Below are 20677 nucleotides of genomic sequence, written 5' to 3' on the forward strand. Positions count from 1 at the left end.
TAAAGGGTTAACATGTTACTATTTAATAAAGCCCCCCGTCCCGTTTGCCTGGTCGACTACCAAACGTGTTTAAAGTTGTTTTGAAACATTTGCAAGAATTGGACATAACATTAATTGACATGAAACATATATGTAAGCTCATAAAAAAAATGGTCACCTCGATCATCTCAAAAAGTAAAACAGATCGCTTTCTAAAAAAGATGCCAACCTTTTTTGCTCAAACACTACAATTCCCATAATGCATTGCTGTCGTGACTTGCCTCGTCGCGTAGAAAAGCACATGCGCGGTTCTTGACGCCTGGGCCGGTTTAAGATCATGGCGACATACGTGGAGATCCTCAACACCGAGTTCCCTGAGATCGACCAAGAAGTGTTCAGCTACATCACCGGTAAGAGACAGCGATATATATTAGATATTGATCGATCGCGTACAGTTTTGAAATGTGTTTGGTGCTTTTTTCACCGAGCGAAGGCGAATGAATTAATGTAATAGAGTCTCTCTGAGCCGGTCTACCCAGAGGGTAGGGCTCTGTCTAACTGCTGAAATTACATGTTTCCAGTTCTATGGAGTCAGTGTATGATTTTTAAAATGATTATTATTATTATGATAGACTAAAGTTGATTCAGTTGAGGGGCTTTTGAACATTAAAGTCATATATGACACATACTTTAGTTTAACCCACCGGGGTAACAGCAGCATTGAGCGTTGAGCTCTCAGGCTCCATTGGACGTTTCCGTCCCAGGGTTTAGTCACGTCCCAGGGTTTAGTCAGGTCCCAGGGTTTAGTCAGGTCCCAGGGAGACGCGTTCGCTTACACTGATGATGATGAAGAAGATGAGGAGGAGGGGGAGGAGGAGGAGGAGGAGAATGATGAAGATGAGGAGGAGGAGGAGGAGGGGAGGAGGAGGAGGAGGATGATGATGAGGAGGAAGGGGAAGGGGAGGAGGAAGGGGAGGAGGAGGAGGGGGAGGAGGATGATGATGGAGAGGAGGAGGAGGAGGGAGGGAGGGAGAGGAGAGGAGGAGGAGGGAGGGAGGGAGGAGGAGGAGGAGGAGGAGGAGGAGGAGGGCTGATCCGGTGTTCCGGTGTTTGTACCGGTGTCCACCACCATCTGATCTGTAGACACACCTCCAGTGGTGTAAGTCTAGTGTTTTCTAGTGGGTATACTCATACTGTGATTTTCCCCTCCCAGCCTCATATTGTTCATAAAAATACATCTGCGCTCCCTGTCTAACATATATAAATTACATGTTCTAAGGCTGATCTGTGCATGATAGTGCTGCATTTTGACATATTTAATGTCGCATCTCCCCCATGTTGATGGTACATGATGCTATAGTCAGTCCCAGACGGGGTGAATTTTATGAATGAAAGTGAAAGTTTTGTCACAAAACGCTGTTACGTATCCTCGCACATGTTTAAGTGGGTATATGGAAATCCTTGGCCTTTCCTAGTGGGTATACGGATAGTCCTGCGTATCACCTAGACTACACTACTGGGTTTCTTCTTCCATTCTGTCTAATGGTACAGACAGTGGTGGACTCAGGCTGTTTGAAAGGAGGGGGGGCAAAAAGGAAAAAAGGGCATCTACTGCACATGGTCAAGTTAAGACCATTGGAAGGGCAGCCAATAGGGCACATCCTCTCATTTTGCCACTCAAAACGGCACTTTAGTGTGACGTTTTTCAACTGTGGGGGCACATGGTCAAGTTTAGACCATTGGAGGGGCACCAATAGGGCACGTCCTCTAATTTTCGCCACTCAAAAGGGCACTTAAGAGAGACGTTTTTCAACCGGTCGCCCCCCCTGAGTCCGCCAGTGGGTACAGACTAAGTTCAGACTGTATTGTATGTGTGTGTGTTCCAGGCGTGTTAGACAGCGGAGGGCCCGATTTCGAGGATGAAGACGAGGTGTTTGATGCCATCGGCGGGGTGCTGCAGGAGGTGTCAGCTGACTGTAAGAACGAGGAGGACGTCCGTGACATCTGTCTTCAGATGTTCAGCACGCTTAAGCTGTAAGTACAACACATACACACTATAGACGACCTTTCACACATAGGCTAGTAGTTCCCTGTAAATTACATGGAATCCCAACCCGGGTCCGCCAGTGATTTTCCGCCATTCACACATGAGCTATTTAAATGCCTGTTGCTACAATTGGTGTGTTGGACCGTTTCACACATTTCCATGATGACATTCCCGGGTCTGTGCGAGCTACTTGGATCACGCATTCAACTGGATGCAGAACTGGGATGAGACAGGCGCGTGAAGCTACCATATCAGGGTTCGACATTAACGAGTGAAGTGTGGCAGTGGGGCAGTCCCACTCATATTTTCATTGACAGATACAGTAGAGATTTAGACAGGAAGAATGGGTGAGAGAGAGAGGAGGGATGACATGCAGGATATGTCCCCGGCCGGAATCGGACTGGGGACCCTGCGGTTACGTGGTCAACGCTTAACCCGCTACGCCTCCTAAGCGCCCCTTGCTACTGTCTGTTTTGGCAGAACCTCTTATCGTGGCCTCTTGCGATACAATTATCGATTAATGTCGGCAAATATTGATTTACTGTATTATTGATTAGGGCTGCAACTAACGATTATTTTTGTAGTCGACTAATCTGTCGATTATTTTTTCGGTTAGTCGTGTGGCTTTTCGCTGCGCGTAAATGGCGACGCAGAAGCATAAATCCGGCTTAACTAGCTATCTAACCTAACGTTACGCCAAGCTACAGCTGCTCACAGAGCTAGTTGATTGACTAGCTAGCATTGCTGGCTAGACTACAGACAGCTCACGTTAGTAGGCTACGCTTGGCGCTGTTTATCTTACAGACAGCTCGCTGGTGGACTCAACATAATTGAAATAGCATTCACTTATCAAGCATCATTCATGATCATCCACCATGACTACCTGGTATTTTAATAGTGACCACCCCTCACTTCATTTCATCTCGCGTTCTCCTGGCTTCAACATGGAAAACCCCTGCTACGTAACGTTACATACAAGCGCCTCTGTCTGTCACACGCGTGCCACAGGGCAAATAAATTAATAGCACAAACGCTCATAGCATGTACAGCCCTGTCCATGAGACGTTGTTTTCCAACATGTAACAGTAAAGCTAACATAAACATTACGACCCTAACAATATAACGTTAGCCAGTTGGCTAACAACGTTAGCTAAAACTTACCCAGCTGATTCTTGCATGGCTCCCGTCTAAAAAAAAACTAACAAAAAAACGTTTTTTTTTATTTATAATTTTTTATACGATTAGTCGACACTAAAATTCCACGTCGACGAGTTTTTATGATCGACGTCGTCGATTATGTCGACTAATCGTTGCAGCCCTATTATTGATATGCTGCTATGTTTTTCTGACAGTTGCGCTTTGCCGAAAGTCAAGCTTCAAACTCAGTGTAGGATCCGACAGAGATAGATATAGAAACATAGATGCCTCATTGGCCACTGCTGTATGTAGCCGCTATGCGTCTGACTGTCTATCGTCTCCAACGAGCCGTCTACTGTATGTAATATCTTTGGTATCCGGAATGTAACATTTTATTTAGTCGCAACAAGGACGATACTCAAGCGCACAGGCTATGCCACAAGGCCTCTATCCATTCGCAACAGTTGTTTGAGAGAGCTGATAAAGTATCTATTTAAAATGTGACAGACAAGTCAAACGAAATGCAACGTCGTGGATTCTAAATGGTAGACGACTTGCATGTCGCTGAATAATGACGCGCTCATTTGTATGGAGGATGGCAGGCACACATGGACAAGTGTGTGTGTGTGTGTGTGTGTGTGTGTGTGTGTGTGTGTGAGAGACACTAAGCTAAGAGTAAAGTCCCTTTCACACTAGGGCTGTTACGATTATTCGACGTCATCGACGTCATCGACTACGTCAATACGTCGGTTGCCGTAAAATGCGTCGGTTAGTCGTAAAAAACAACATGGCTGCGACCAGTGCAAACACAGAGGAAGAGCCGGCGGCTAAAAGACTTCGCCCACGATCGTCCAAAGTATGGGAGTACTTTACAAAAAAAGAAACCAATGGCAATGTGGTGGTCTGTAAACTGTGCAAAAATGAATTGTCCTATCACAGCAGTACGACCTCAATGAACGAGCACTTGAAGCGAAAGCATCCTGGAGCGCTTTGTGAAGACAGCCGCAAGCTAGCACCGTAAGTCAGCGTTGTATTTCTGTTCACTTTTCCGGCCGTGTATCAGTGAAAAATGGATAGCTACTAGCTAATGTCACACAAGCAATGTAGCTCACCACAGTTTGTATGTCTTGTCTTCTGGTGTTAGTAACGTTAGCTATGTAGCTGGCTAGCTACGGTAGCCTTACTAGCCTATTGTTATTGTGGTGCTCGCACCTACTGTACGTTATCTAGCTCGTAGCTCGCATGCTACGTTAGCATCAATTTAGCTATTCATAACATAGCATAACATAACACGGTTCCCCTCCCTGGCTATGCTGGCCAAGTCCTACCTGTCTGTCCCTGCAACGTCCACTCCGTCTGAAAGGCTCTTTTCAGCTGCTGGGAACATCGTTTCAAAAAAAAGAGCAAGCCTGACCTCTAAGCATGTGGACATGCTCACATTCCTCCACAGTAATGCCTAAGGTGGAGGGGGGAGAAGGGAGAGAGGGGAGGGGGAGAGCAGAGAGAGGGGGAGAATGTTATGTTTGTTATTGAGATTGTTATTGTTAAAGATTGTTACTGAGAGGTATACAGTATTCCGGTTAGAATTTTACTTTTTTACAGAATTTACTGCATTACTTGCACTTTTCCTTTTACTTGAAGTTAACTTTTATATTTTATAATATTATATTTTATGTTGAGATTGTTATTGTTAAAGATTGTTACTGAGAGTATACGGTATTCCGGTTAGAATTTTACTTTTTTACAGAATTTACTGCATTCCTTGCACTTTTCCTTTTACTTGAAGTTAACTTTTATATTTTATAATATTATATTTTATGTTGGACTGTAAGAAAGAGAGGATCTTTTTTGTTGTGTGGAATATTGCCCTGCAGTGCAAGAATAATTGAATAAAATACTGAAATGTTGATAAGAGAAGTTTTTGACATTTATTTGGGGAAAATTAAGTGATACATTAACCGAACAGCAAAAAAATAATCGTTAGACTAATCGTTAAATTAGTCGCTAGACTAACCGAATAATCGACAAAATATTCGTTAGATTAATCGTTAGAAAAATAGTCGTTTGGGACAGCCCTATTTCACACACAGTTCCCTGTAAATTGCATGGAATCCAACCCGGTTCTACCAGTGATTTTCGCCGTTCACACATGAGCCTTAATGCGCGACAATCGCTGTGTTCTCCTTTTCACTCATGGTACTGACCCGGGTCTGTGAATCACGCATTCAACCGGATGCAGAACTGGTACGTAGTAGATGTGATTCTAACGAGACAGGCGCGTGAGCCATATAGGCTACCATATTATCTGCCATATATCATACTTCTGTTTTGTATTTTTTGGAAGTATCATGGTGTGGGGCTGTTTCTCCTCTTGTGGTACTGGCAGACTTCATATCATTGAAGGAACAATGAATGGAGCCATGTACAGAGAGATTCTTGAGATGAACCTGCTGCCATCCACCAGGATGCTGAGGATGAGACGTGGGTGGACCTTCCTGCAGGACAACGATCCAAAGCAGACAGCAAAGGAAACTCGCAATTGGTTTCAGAGAAAGAAAATCAACTTGTTGGAATGGCCCAGTCAATCACCTGACTTAAACCCAATTCAACATTTGTGGAAGCATCTGAAGATCCAGATTCACAAGAGGGCCCCCCGCAATCTTCAAGTTTTAAAGACCGTCTGTGTAGAGGAATGGGCCAAAATCACACCTGAATACTGCGGGTGATTAGTTACTTCATACAGAAATTGCTTGAAGCTGTCATCACAAACAAAGGCAAAAGGAAAATGCGAGACCGTCTGTCCAAAAATGTAAGCTGAAGTGGATGTGGACCATCATGCAATATGACAATGACCCAAAACATTCCACTAAATCCACCAAGGAATGGCTCCAAAGAAAGAAATGGAGTTCTGCAATGGCCAAGTCAAACCCTGAATCTTAATCCTATTGAGATGTTGTGGGGTGATTTGAATTGGGCTGTGCTGCAAGACACCCCTCAAACATCACACAGCTAAATAATTCTGTATGGAGGAGTGTGAAAAACGATGTCAGTGACTGGTAGACAGTTATAGGAAACATCTAATTGAGATTATTTCAGCCAAAGGGGGCAACTTTAACTTTCAACGTTAACTTTTTCCTCAGTAGGAACTGGCATCTTTGTTCATTTTTTAATTTTTTTTTAAATGATGAGAAAGTTACATTTTCATTGTTTTTGGTTTAATTGAATCAGCTTTATAGATATTGTTAGAAAGAAGATAAAATATTGATATGTCCATATTTCTTAAAAAATGAACTAATAACTAATATTTCATGTGTCCTAATTTCTTAACCTTTTTCTGTAGGAACAACTGTCACGCCACGCAGAAACAGGTCCTGCTCGATGCTCCAGTGCAGTTGTCTCAGATATCTGCAAACTGTGGTAAGCTTCTAGAAAAATACATAACACTACCAGGCAACTCCTTATATGGACATGCATATGAATAATAACGTTTGAAGATAAAAATCTGTTGTTATTATTATTTTACTTTGCAAAAAATACTAGAACTATCTTTACCTTTTCTTACCCCCCGACACACACAGACACACTGCCCAAATCTTTTTCTATTTATTTTCTCTCTCTGGTTGCTTGTCGCTACCCCATTCCCCCATGCCTCTCTCTCTCTCTCTCTCTCCTCACAGTGACTGCTACCAACGATGTCCAGTCTGGGATCTGGATGATGAAGCGGGGCCAGAGCACGGTAATGTCTAGACTCATTGTTGCATCACTTCATTGTTGCATCACTTCTTCTCGTGCATTCCATCTGAGCTTCAGGTTTGACTGAACATTTTTGAGCATTTAGCAGACGCCTTATTCCAAAGCGACTTACAATCACTATACATTTTTGACTGAAGTAAGTGAATCATCAATCCATCAGTCAGTCGTAGCAGGAAAAGTAATCTGGTTCAGGCCAGCTGCCATTGACAGTCGTCGTGATGGAAGAAGAAAAGATGGAAGATGGGGAGTGACTCTGCGGTTCTGACAGCCGTGGGAAGCTCGTTCCACCAGCGGGGAGCCAGTGTAGTGAACAGGTGTGACCGGGCAGCGTGACTGCCGTGTTGGCGTAGAGGTGGTGGGGCCAGTCGGCCAGCAGAGGTGGAGGAGCGGAGTGAATGGGCTGAAGTTTGGAGGGTGACCATTGCTTGCAGGTAGGCAGGGGCTGTCCCTTTTGAGCCTGGTAGGCTAGCACTAGGGTCTTGAATCTGTTGCGAGCTGCTATCGGGAGGCAGTGAAGGGTGTGAAGGAGGGGGGTAACATGAGAGAATTTGGGGAGGTTGAACACCAGACGATCGGCAGCGTTCTGGATGAGCTGCAGAGGTCTGATGGCGGAGGCGGGGAGCCCGGCCAGGAGTACGTTGCAGTAGTCAAGGCGGGAGATGACCAGTGACTGGGTCAGGAGTTGCACTGCTTCTCTGGTGAGGAACGGACGTATTCTTCTGATGTCGTAAAGGAAGAATCAGCAGGAGCAGATGTGGTCACTGCCATGTTCTCTGCACAGGATAGGCGGTTGTCCAGGATCAATCCAAGGTTCTTGGCTGTCAGGGAGGGGGTTACAGTAGAGTTCTTAACTGTGATGGAGAAGTCTTGGAGAGGGCAGGAAGGCTTTCCCAGGGAGGAAGAGTAGCTCAGTCTTGTTAAGGTTGAGTTTGAGATGTCAGCAGAGAGACACGCAGAGACACATGTTGCCACGTAGGTCAGACTCGCACTCGTGTTTTTCTTTCATCTTTGTACCATTGTACTTATTTTACACACACACACACACTCATTCTCTCAAATTCAGGGTATCCGTGGTGTCTTGAAAAGTATTAACAGTTGATAAATCAATTGAAAATCAAGACCCTTAATAAGTATTAAAAAGTCTTATCACGATTTTATGAGGTCTTGAATTTTGTTGGTATTTTTCTGAATTAGACTCTGTTCTAAAAACTTTTAGTAAAAGTTTGTGAATTAATTAGTTTTATTAAAAAACAAAGATGAACTGGAAATTGTGTTGTATGATAGTGGTCTAGTAGTCTATTGCAAACTAAAGGTGTCACTGATGTAAACGGTTACAGCTCAAAGTGGCGGTGAGGTCTGGAAAAATATTGACAAGGTCTTTAAAAAGTCTTAGAAAGGTATTGAAATTAACCTCAAGATTCCTGTATATACCCTGAGTAGGTAACATAGACACGGCTGTTCTAGTGTCAACTGTCACTTAGATCCAACTGTCACTTAGATCCAACTGTCACTTAGATCCAACTGTCACTTAGATCCAACTGTCACTTAGATCCAACTGTCACTTAGATCCAACTGTCACTTTCAAATTAACCTCAAGATTCCTGTATATACCCTGAAATTCTGCAGACTGTGGATGCGAGGAAGCTGGAGAAGGCGGAGGCGAAGCTGAAACAGAAACATATGAGGAAGAACGAACGAGACTCACAGAAGACCGTCAGCCCAGTGTGAGTGTCATAGTCCTCCGCTTTGTCTTGAATTGAGGGGGGTCTCTCTCGCTCGCTCTCTCTCTCTCCCTCTCTCTCTCCCTCTCTCTCTCTCCCTCCCTCCTTCTCTCTCTCTCTCCCTCTCTCTCTCCCTCTCTCCCTCCCTCTCTCTCCCCCTCTCTCTCCCTCTCTCTCTCCCCCTCTCTCTCTCCCTCTCTCTCTCTCTCCCTCTCTCCCCCTCTCTCTTTCTCTCTCCCTCTCTCTCTCCCTCTCTCCCCCCCTCCCTCTCTCTCTCTCCCTCCCCCCCTCTCTCTCTCTCTCCAATTTCTTTTTCAGAATACTCTTTGATTTATACTGTGGTGTGTGTGTGTGTGTATTCTCCATTACATTTACATAGAGAAACATTGTCTCTTTCCCTCTGTTTCTCAGGGTACTGGAGGAGGCTTCGGCCAGCCAAGCCAGTAGTAAGAAGGACAGCCGTGTGGACATGTCCGGCAAGAACCGCAGCTACGACATCCGCATTGAGAACTTTGACGTGTCGTTTGGAGAGAGGTGAGTGAGAGAGCTGAGGCCAGTACAGAGCCTCTGGACTCTTTTAATAAGACGGGCCTAAAAACCTTTTTATTCAAAAAAAGGCCTTTGACTGTCGAACCGTCTTGTGATTTGTTTTGTGTTTTTTGTTTTACGATGTTTTTAACTTACTTAGGTTGTTTTTGTTTTTAACTTATTGTGTTTTTAGGCTGTTTTTTTGTTTTTTGTTTTTTTTAAAGGACCTTGCTGCAGGGAGCAGAGCTGTCCCTAGCAACGGGCCGTCGCTACGGCCTGGTGGGACGCAACGGTCTGGGGAAGACCACGCTGCTGAAGATGATGGCCAGCCGCAGCCTGAGGGTGCCGGCCCACATCTCCACGCTGCACGTGGAGCAGGAGGTGAACGGGGACGAGACCCTGGCGCTGCAGAGCGTCCTGGAGAGCGACACGGTCAGGGAGGGGCTGCTGGGGGAGGAGAAAACGCTCAACATCCGCATCGCCAACGGCATGTAAGCATGAATGAATGAATCAATGAATGAATGAATGAATCGTTGAATGAATGAATGAATCGAATTAATTAATTAATTAATCGTTTAATGAATGAATGAATCGAATTAATTAATTAATCGTTTAATGGATGAATGAATCGTTTAATGAATGAATGAATCGTTTAATTAATTAATTAATCGTTTGATGAATGAATGAATGAATCGTTTGATGAATGAATTAATGAATCGTTTAATTAATGAATGAATGAATCGTTTAATGAATGAATGAATGAATCGTTTGATGAATGAATGAATGAATCGTTTAATGAATGAATGAATCGTTTATGAATGAATGAATGAATCGTGTATGAATGAATGAATGAATCGTTTATGAAATGAATGAATGAGTCGTTTAATGAATGAATGAGTCGTTTATGAATGAAGCTACTCTGGGATGGCCGTGGTTATTTATTTGTTTGTTTATTCGTTCATTGGACGGATCCCCATTAGCTATATGTGCATAGGCATGAGCAACTGTTAGTGGGGTCCACATTTAAAACGTACATTACAAATCACATTTAAAACATGTTTTTTTAATTACAAATATCAAACATTAAAACCTGCATTACTGGTGCTGATGATATGGTATGTTTGAGATAAGACAAAGTATATAGATTAAGTTTTTTTCACTGCTAATGAAATTCTCTTTGGTAGTGCGGACGGGTTGGAGAGCGTGAGGCTGTCGGAGATCTATGCTAAGCTGGAGGAGATCGATTCAGACAAGGCCCCTGCTCGGTAACCTTGACGACCATTCATGCACATACATCTTTAAAGTATGCACGTTGTACACCTCTGTGTTTCATATAACATTACTCTGATCTTTTTCTGTCTCTACACAGAGCTTCAGTGATCCTGGCTGGTCTGGGGTTTTCTCCCAAAATGCAAGGGCAGACAACCAAGTAAGTGCCCAGTGACTGAAGGTCACCATGGTGTGTCCAATTCAAATGTCCTGTTTATGAACACAGAGCTCTGGTTGGCTGTCCTGTTTATGAACACAGAGCTCTGGTTGGCTGTCCTGTTTATGAACACAGAGCTCTGGTTGGCTGGTCTGTTTATGAACACAGAGCTCTGGTTGGCTGGTCTGTTTATGAACACAGAGCTCTGGTTGGCTGGTCTGTTTATGAACACAGAGCTCTGGTTGGCTGTCCTGTTTATGAACACAGAGCTCTGGTTGGCTGGTCTGTTTATGAACACAGAGCTCTGGTTGGCTGGTCTGTTTATGAACACAGAGCTCTGGTTGGCTGTCCTGTTTATGAACACAGAGCTCTGGTTGGCTGTCCTGTTTATGAACACAGAGCTCTGGTGTGTCCAATTCAATTCAGTTCAACTTTATTCGCCGTGCATTTATGTGCAGTGCACTAGGAACATGACTTGTTATTCTACCATGCTGAACAAGCTACAGTACATACAACAACAAGACCACAACACAACAATACTCAAGACACACAGTATATACAGTACCAATATGAGTGAATAAATATACTGTTACAACGTAGTGCAAAAACATGTCAAGTGCTTCAGGTGCAATGATCAGGAGTTATTGAGGAGGAGGGCTGTGGCTTTGGGGAAGAAACTGTTCAAGTGTTGTGATGTTTTTGACCTGGTGGCCCTGTACCGCTGTCCAGAAGGGAGTCGTTCAAACAAGCTGTGAGCTGGATGTGATGTGAGGGGGTCAGCCACAATCCTGCGTGCTCGCTTGTCCCCTCCCCTCCAGAATCTGCGCTTAAGGGATGCTCATGTCTGAGGATGTGTGTGAGATGGAGTAGAAGGCGGTTTGTGTAAAAAGCAACTCGACTGTGTTTTCTCTCTCACAGGGAGTTCTCTGGAGGATGGAGGATGAGATTAGCTTTGGCGCGAGCTCTCTTCGCTAAGTGAGTCTCTCCTTGTCAGTTACCTGTGGAATATATATGTTACGGTACATGTGGGAAAACTACGGTTAGGGTTAGGTGCTACGTCGACTTAGCACCTAACCCTAACCCTAGTTTTCCCACATGTACCGTATTCCCACATGTACCGTAACATATAGATCCAATATTAGAATATATAGATATTAATTGCTTATATGGTTCTGAATCTCATCTGAATCTAGATCATTCATTTGACTTTCTGTTTTGTGTCTTTTTTGTGTTATTTTAGGCCTGATCTTTTGTTACTTGATGGTGAGTGAGAAGAACACATTCAGATTCCATTAAGGTTTATTATACACACATTCAAAGTTAGTAGATCTACATTAGTTAGCAGAAAGCCCTTTAACTGAATGTCTTGTCTCTTTCAGAGCCCACAAACATGTTGGATGTCAGAGCCATCCTGTGGTTGGAGAATTACCTGCAGGTAGGCACATGCAGGAAGATACTTTGTCACTTCTGACACCAGTGTTCTTACATGGGGATGAATCAAATGAATAATGTATTATCGTTATCATTCAATATGCCTCCTGTAGACTACCGTTATTTTTTGTGATGGTGCCCCCCTCCAGAAATGCCATGCTAAAGATCCACAGTATAGGGGCGCTTAGGTGGCGTAGCGGACTAAGCGCTGACCATGTAACCGCAGGGTCCCCGGTTCGATTCCGGCCGCGGACATATCCTGCATGTCATCCCTCCTCTCTCTCTCTCACCCATCCTTCCTGTCTAAATCTCTACTATATCTGTCAAATAAAATGAAAAAACGAGTGAACTGTGGATTTTATTAAAACAATTTTTTAAAATTAAAATAAATCCACAGTATTCATGTCAATGGGAAATGTGTGAGATGAATAAATCAATGCGCCCCGAGTTAGGACTCAGCAGGATGGATAAACAACCTTCTCTTCTCTGCTCCGCTCACAGACCTGGCAGTCCACCATCCTGGTGGTGTCCCACGACCGCAACTTCCTGAACGCCGTGGTCACTGACATCATCCACCTGCACTCCCAGAGGCTGGAGAGCTACAGAGGAGACTACGAGAACTTTGTCAAAACCAAAGAGGACCGTCTGAAGAACCAAGTGAGGGAGTACGAGGCCCAGTTCCAGTACCGAGAGCACATCCAGGTAAGACCTCTCACGCTGTCGTTGGCTTGGACAGAGCAGACATATACTTTCAGACGCAGCCTGGGTAAAGTGTCATATTACATATTAATAACAAGGAACTGTCTTTAGTCAGGGGTGCAAACCTGTCACCTTTTAGCCGTTTTTACCTCAAAATAGGTCAACGGTTTTCATAAATGTTTTCAGGCAAAAAAACAACTATTTTGTCACCTTTTTGGGGCCGTCACCAGTTTGCATCCCTGTTATTAATTAAGTACATATGGAGATAATAACAACTGAACATATACAGGTGCAACTAAAACAATTTGAACATCGTGCAAAAGTTCATTTATTTCAGTAATTCAACTTAAAGGGTTAAACTTAGATATTATATAGACTCATTACATGCAAAGCGAGATATTTAAAGCCTTTATTTGTTATAAATTTGATGATTATGGCTTACAGCTTTTGAAAACCCCAAATTAAATATCTCAGAAATGTTCAATATTACATGAAATCAATAAGAAAAGGATTTTAAATACAGAAATGTCAGCCCTCTGACAAGTATAATCATGCATATGTAAAATGCAATGAGTCTATATAGTATTGAAGTTTAACCCTTTAAGTTGAATTACTGAAATGAATGGACTTTTGCACGATATTCTAATTTTTTGAGTTGCACCTGTACAAGTCCAGACAGTGGTGGTAACACCTTCATTCCCTCTCAGGTGTTCATTGACAGGTTCAGGTACAACGCTAATAGAGCTGCACAGGTGCAGAGCAAATTGAAGCTCTTGGAAAAACTGTGAGTATATCTATTGATATATCTACACCAAAATTATCCTTTGTTGCGTTCTTCTGTTGATTTCCAAAACCTCACTACTATCTATTGTGTCCTGCAGCCCTGAACTCAAACCTCTCGAAAAGGAAACAGAAGTTTCCTTGAGGTGAGTTGAGCGTTCTTCAGTAATATTCGTGTGTCAGTAGTGATATTCGGTCGGGCTGACCCAGAACATCCTGAGACTTTACCCCACCTTATCTCTCTACCCCCCCCACTCCTCCCTCCCCCCACCCATACCTACCCCCCCACTCCTCCCTCCCCCCGCCCATGCCACCCCGCCACCCCCCCCCCCCCTCCCTTCTCTACAGTACTCTGTGGACTACAGCGCCGCATATGGCAGCTATGGTTTTACAGTTTGTTGTGTTCTGTCTGCACTGCTGTCTGTCCTGTGTTGTTTTGTTTGCATTGCATTTAGAAATGCTCTTACTGTAACGCCGAATCAAATTCCTATGTGTATGCTTAATGTGTATGCATAAATGGCAATAAACGTTATCTCCATCTCCATCTCCATCTCCATTCACCTGTGATCTGGTGTGTTTGTCTTGGTGTTAACGGTTGTGTAATGATGCTTCCACAGGTTCCCTGATAACTTTGAGAAGCTCTCACCTCCAGTGCTTCAGCTGGACGAGGTGGACTTCTACTACAGCCCAGACCACTGCCTCTTCACTGGCCTGAGTGTGTCTGCAGATCTCGAGTCTCGCATTTGCATTGTAGGTCAACACACTCAAGTCACATTCGCACTGGCCACCTGTTGTTACTGTAAAGCAATGGCGCAAACTGTACTACTGTTGTTGTGTTTTTAAAAGTATTTTATTGGGAGAGAATCAATATGAATGTTTTGTACATAGTATGTAGATATATGCTCAATTCTTAAAACCAATATAAATTAATTAAAACAATTCTTAACAAATAGATTCTGACAAAACATACAAATAGCATTAAACCAACAGGCTTACAGCAGGAGGCACATTAGAAATACACATCTGTTTAAGTAGTACAACCATCATAATATAAGAAATAAAGCAAATAATTGAAAATAAACAAGGCAAGGATAATAAGTGAAAACCTCAGACTACTGCTGTTGTTTATAGACTGCAGGATATCAAATACACTTCTGTATCTTGGGGCGGCTGTGGCGCAGGAGGTAGAGTCGCCGTCTAATGATCGCAAGGTCGGCAGATCAGCGGTTCGAGCCCCGGCTGGCCACATGTCGAAGTGTCCTTGGGCAAGACACTGAACCCCAAATTGCTCCCAGTGAGCGGGGCCGGCGCCTTGCATGGTAGCCTGCCGCCATGTGTGTGTGAATGGGTGAATGAGAGGCCGTTGTAAAGCGCTTTGGATAAAGGCGCTATATAAGTGCAGTCCATTATCTTCTCTTAAGGACCTTTGTTTCTCTTGTGTCTTGTTCCTCTCTGCCTGTTGCACCTCTTACAACTGACCAATCACTTGACTTCCCTCTCAGGTGGGAGAGAACGGGGCAGGGAAGTCCACCATGCTGAAGCTGCTCATGGGGGAGTTAACACCGATCAACGGCATCCGACAAGCCCATCGGTAAGGGATTATCTACTGGCCATGTTCCTATGCTCGATGATCATCAATCATTTCTGAGCTTTGAGCTTTGTGCTTCAGCTATCTAGTTTAGCGTGATAGCTGAGGTTCCTCAGTGTTCATGGGGTACTGGGGGTATTTTAGAAAATTAAACTTTATTTTCAACTTTACCCAATAGAAGTAGGATAAGTTCATGACTAAGAACAATTGTTTCGCCTTCGTTCTATCAGACTCTTGTCTTCACCTCTAACGCATGCTCTTTCCCTCAAAATGTGATTCTCCAATCCCCCAACCTGGCATGTTACGTCTTTATTTATCTGAAATTTAAAAAAGGTGGTGTTTGCCACGGCCCCTATTGATCAATGTCAATCAATGAGTTGTAACAGCTTTGGTAATTGGCAGCTTTATTTTGCATTTTTTTTGCTTAGGAACTTGAAGATCGGTTACTTTAGTCAGCACCACGTTGATCAGCTGGACCTCAACGTGTGTTCAGTGGAGCTGCTACTCAACAAATTCCCAGGTACTATCCAAAACACACACACACACACTTCTAGCTGACTTCCTGCATTCATTGCATGTAACTGAATTGTCATTTTGTGAGCTTAGAATGAGAAGGTTCTATCTCTGTTTAGAATGATACGGTTCTATCTCTGTTTAGAATGATACGGTTCTATCTCTGTTTAAGGTTCTATCTCCGTTTAGAATGATAAGGTTCTATCTCCGTTTAGAATGATAAGGTTCTATCTCCGTTTAGAATGATAAGGTTCTATCTCCGTTTAGAATGATAAGGTTCTATCTCCGTTTAGGGCAGTTCAGAGATATTGAGCGTCAAAGTTTTTACATTCCATTATGTTTTGTGAGATGGAACCTTTGTATTTTATTAATTACCAACTAAAAATGTCAACATTTAAAAAATAACACCACACAGGCATTAATAAACACCTAATGGATCAGATTATGTAAAAAAAACTACATTTTGACAAAAATGGCGATAGAACCGTATAATTCTAACGATGTGTCCCCTCTCTCCTGTCCTCCTCCCCCAGGCCGTACAGAGGAGGAGTACAGGCACCAGCTGGGAGGATACGGCATCACGGGAGAGCTCGCCACGCGGCCGGTCGCTAGTCTGTCAGGAGGACAGAAGAGTCGAGTGGCCTTCGCCCAGATGACGATGCCATGGTAACTAGGGTTGGGATGCCATGGTAACCAGGGTTGGGATGCCATGATAACCAGGGTTGCATATGTAACATAGGTAGTCTTAGACCCCACAGGAGATGGAATCAGGGTTCCCACGGGTCCTTGAAAGTTTGTGAATTTGAGGGGAAAAAAATCAAGGTCTTAAAAGTTTTTGAAAATAGACATGGGTCATTGAAAGTGCTTGAATTCCCCTCTCTCCCTCTTTCTCTCAAAATTGTTTTACTTAGCTCGTCAACTAGTAAATAAGTCTCTGTATTGCTTAACTTTACACATATTTCACAATATATGGTTTTGCTGTGCTGTGGTAGAGATTAGAGAAGGCAAGAGACCATCTATTGTTCACACATTCAAGCCTCTCTTTTTAATTGTTGTCTGTGAGTGGATAGTTCCTATTATATACATTTTCATCTAGATCTGTCTCAAACTATGCCGTGTTGGGTCCTTGAATTTGAGGGAATTGAGTCTTGAAAGTCCTTGAAAGGTGCTTGAATTTGATGTTTCAGAAGGTGTGGGAACCCTGTGTAATAATAGTTCACCAAATGGTGTACACACAGACCACAGTAGAATGTCCCATCAGGGTCCTCAAAAGCCGTTTGACAGGTCTCAAATGTGAGTCGGCAGGTCATAAATATGAGTTGGTAGGGCCCTCGCGAGATCATGTCTTGTCCAGGGCCTCGGCCAGGCATACGGCGGCCCTGAGTAGTAGTATTGACATTGTATATTTTCTCTCTCTCTCTCTCTTCCTCTCTTAGCCCAAACTTCTACATCCTTGACGAGCCGACCAATCACCTTGACATGGAGACTATCGAGGCTCTAGCGAAGTCACTCAACAAGTTTAAAGTAAGCATGTTTACCTGTTTTACCACCCCCAATAATTGATTGATTTTAAGTTGATTCAATTCAATTCCAATTCAATTCAACTTTATTCGCCATGTGCAGTGCACTAGGAACATGATTTGGTATTCAACCATACTAAACAAGCTACAGTACATACAACAACAAGACGACAACACAACAATACTCGAGACAAAATATACAGTACCAATATGAGTGAATATTATGAATAAATACTGTCCAACTAAGTGCAAGAACATGTAAAGTGCAAGGTACAATGAAAAAACTGTTCAAGTGTCTTGATGATTCATAACGGAACACATCTGTTTTCTCTCCTTTGCTCAGGGGGGGGTGGTACTTGTCTCTCACGACGAGCGCCTGATCCGGCTGGTGTGTAAAGAGCTGTGGGTGTGCGAACACGGGAAGGTGCGGAGAGTGGAGGGGGGCTTCGACGAATACCGAGACATCTTGCAAGAACAGTTCAAAAAGGAAGGATACCTGTGAGACCTCCCACCCTAGGCAACTCACCAACGACTACAACAAGCCAAGTTGCCAACTGACTGCAACCACCAATAACCTAAAACCCTGTACTACACCCCCACCTGCCAATCAGCATCTTTTGGGGGGGAAAACTGCTTCTAACTGGCTGCTGTTCCAGCAAACCTTTGCTTCCCCCACACCATACTTTTTTCTTTGGATGCACATAATTGAGCCGGGAATGGCCTAGGTGCCCCGAGTGACCAACTGTCAATTGTCCTGAATTAGAATTGAGCGCAAACTCTGCCCAACTGGTGTACTGGGGATGTAAATCGAATGCACTCTTTGTTTACTCAAACATAGTGCCTTCCATGTATTTAGACAGTGAAGCTACGATAGGAACTTTAGCTCTATCTGTACTCTCCCAATTTGGATATGCAAAATTACAGAATTTCACCTTATATTTGAGGGCATTTTCATAATATTGGTTTAATTTGCTCTGACATGTTTACTTAGTGGTACAGCCAAGTCGACAAGTTGGTGCAGCGCCCCTCTCTCATCCTGATATCTGTCTCTCATCATTTAGAAGTAAACGTGCTAAATGTAAATAATGTCATTGTTTGGTTACATATCCCTTATTTGCAATGACTACATCAAGCCTGCAATGCTACAAACTCAATGAGACTGTTTAGGTGCACCAAAAGAGGCTAACCTCTCCACACCTGAAACAGTTGTGTTTTGTATCCGCTGCAACTTTCATCATTAATGCATTATTTATTCATAACCACGGCTTAATCAGAATGAATATAAGACAAGTTTAGAAACACCATCTCTGCTCACTTGTGCTAGGAAATGTTTCCTAGATATCATCATTCACCTGTCAGTCACAAGACATTACCCAGAACACACTGCAAATGTATACAAAGAATGCATAGTTGCAGGCTTGATGCAGTCATCCTGACATGGGTATGGGACCAAATACATCCAAAAGAAATTTAATGGAAGGACTAAGTACATGTTTCTGAATGTATAAAAATGCCCTCCAATAAAAAGTGACATTAGATTATACTTACGCCTCATACTCATCATTTTAGTCTCAAATCAAATTTCTGGGGTATGAAGCAAATCTTTAATTTGTGCTTCATTGTCCAAATACCTATCGAGGGCACTGTATAAGGATGGATGTACAAGGATGGATGTACATGAGAACATGGGTGTTTATTTCTCGAGATGTTCTTCATCCATGTTGAAGAGTGTTGTTATTGTTTGTGTGTTGTGTATGATTAAGTGGAACAAAAACAGGATACATTTCACGTTCATATGACCCTGTGAAGATGATGTTCCTCAATGTAGGAACTCATAGGACCCCCAATGTCAACATGGGCAAACCGCAACAGCTTGCCGCCGTTCTCTGCCTAAGCAGCATCTTCCATCAGCCGGGCGAGTGGTGAGCAGTCGACCCCTGAACTGGAATCATGGGAGTTGGAGTGGACTCCAGTTTTGAGAGGGAGAAGAATCAACTCACGCTTCAGTGACTAGACTCTGACTCCCAACTTCCACTGCTAAACAAAAACGGTAGCTAATGTCTTCAAGAGAATGGACATCTTCTCCCAACATCACTAGCTAATTTAAATTGTTTTAGGCACTCACTCACACACACACACACACACACACACACACACACACACACACACACTCTCACTCACTCAATCACTCACTCACTCACTCACTCACACACACACACACACACACACACAGTCACACACACACACACACATCCTGATATTGCAGTATTATTCGTTTTGGGACCGTTGGCGATTTCAGAGTTGAGAATATATAAAGAATAAATCTTATCATATATTTTGCCTGTTTCACTGTAATATCTTACTTATATGAATAGTTAAATTATTAAAAGTATTAATAACACATTTCAAATACATTTGAGAAAAGCTTCTGTCAAACCAATCATCTGTCAAATAATAATATGCTAAATTTCTGTAGTTTCTCTTTTAACAAGAGGATGTCCCATCACTTATTTAATGCATGACATTTCAGCCCAGTCATTCATATCTGTTGTCATGGTTACTTTCCACTTGAAATGTTGCTGTGGTGTCTATGAGCTACTCAGGGCCAGCCCAAGGCATAAACGGACTAAGCGGTCGCTTAGGGCCACAACCACTAGAGGGCGCCACACTATTAAAAAAACATATATAATGTATATATAATGCAAGGATTCGTGAACGAGCGTCTTGTCCCATCCTTTTTAACGCCCATAGTTGCCTGTAAATGGTCAGTGAAACGCCTGACAGAACAGTGAAAAAAATCAGTCAATTTCGCACAATAGTTCCACGCAACAAACACGTCATAACAATATGAAACTCTTATAAATAAATAAAGTCTCGCACCTGGGTTCAACATACTCTGCGTACAGGGCGACCCTGTGTGTATGTGTGAGGCCTGGAGGTCAGATACATGCATTGGCATTGGTATTTATTCAGAATCCTTTAATGGAATATAATCTATATCATATCCATAATTGCATTTGCAACAATGAATGCAAGCTGATATAGCAAAGTGTGAAGTGGCTGGAAATGTCTTTATTTTTTTTTTTTTTTTTTAAACTAAGCGTTAAGCGAATGGGAAAATAATATCTCATATCCATCATTTAAATGTGTTTATTTGCTTTAAATACTATGGGTTACGGGTATAGTGGGCGCGGGAATTTACTTTACTTTTTGTCTTCCCTCAGCCACCGTAGTAGGCGTCCATATATCGTAATTCAAATCGTCACGAACCAAATATGGTCATTCAACACCGGTTGAAAGAACGCCTCCTTGTCCAATCCCGTCACGTTCGAGATTTCTGAGGATACCAGACCCGGAAGTGATTGCAGCTTCTAAGCCTCTGCTTCAAGCGGCTGTCTGTCATTCCGGATATATTTACCAGAATCTGAATTAACGTCTTGCAAAGATACATGAGAGTTAGTTATTACCAAACTATTGCAGCAGCAGTATACATTTCCGTTGAACTGTGACTTACATCCATGCACCTCTATCCTATGGTGTAATCCCGGTTCCTGC

At 43.1% G+C, this 20677-nt stretch overlaps 1 protein-coding gene across 1 annotated transcript; it reads left to right on the forward strand.

Moving 5' to 3' along the window:
* The first annotated feature begins 303 nt into the window (after positions 1-303).
* On the forward strand, positions 304-19249 carry abcf3 (ATP-binding cassette, sub-family F (GCN20), member 3). The gene is made up of 21 exons (XM_080547184.1): positions 304-389; positions 1866-2013; positions 6504-6580; positions 6841-6899; positions 8543-8640; positions 9049-9171; positions 9390-9656; positions 10350-10430; positions 10535-10594; positions 11510-11566; positions 11832-11854; positions 11971-12026; positions 12524-12724; positions 13429-13505; positions 13603-13647; positions 14119-14251; positions 15004-15092; positions 15518-15609; positions 16136-16268; positions 17039-17126; positions 17466-19249. The coding sequence occupies exons 1-21, from the start codon at positions 317-319 to the stop codon at positions 17622-17624; spliced, it is 2139 nt and encodes a 712-aa protein (XP_080403310.1). The 5' UTR covers positions 304-316; the 3' UTR covers positions 17625-19249.
* Positions 19250-20677: the final 1428 nt, after the last annotated feature.

The sequence above is a fragment of the Nansenia antarctica genome (assembly GCF_963989245.1).
Source record: "Nansenia antarctica genome assembly, chromosome: 17".
NCBI lineage: Eukaryota > Metazoa > Chordata > Actinopteri > Argentiniformes > Microstomatidae > Nansenia > Nansenia antarctica.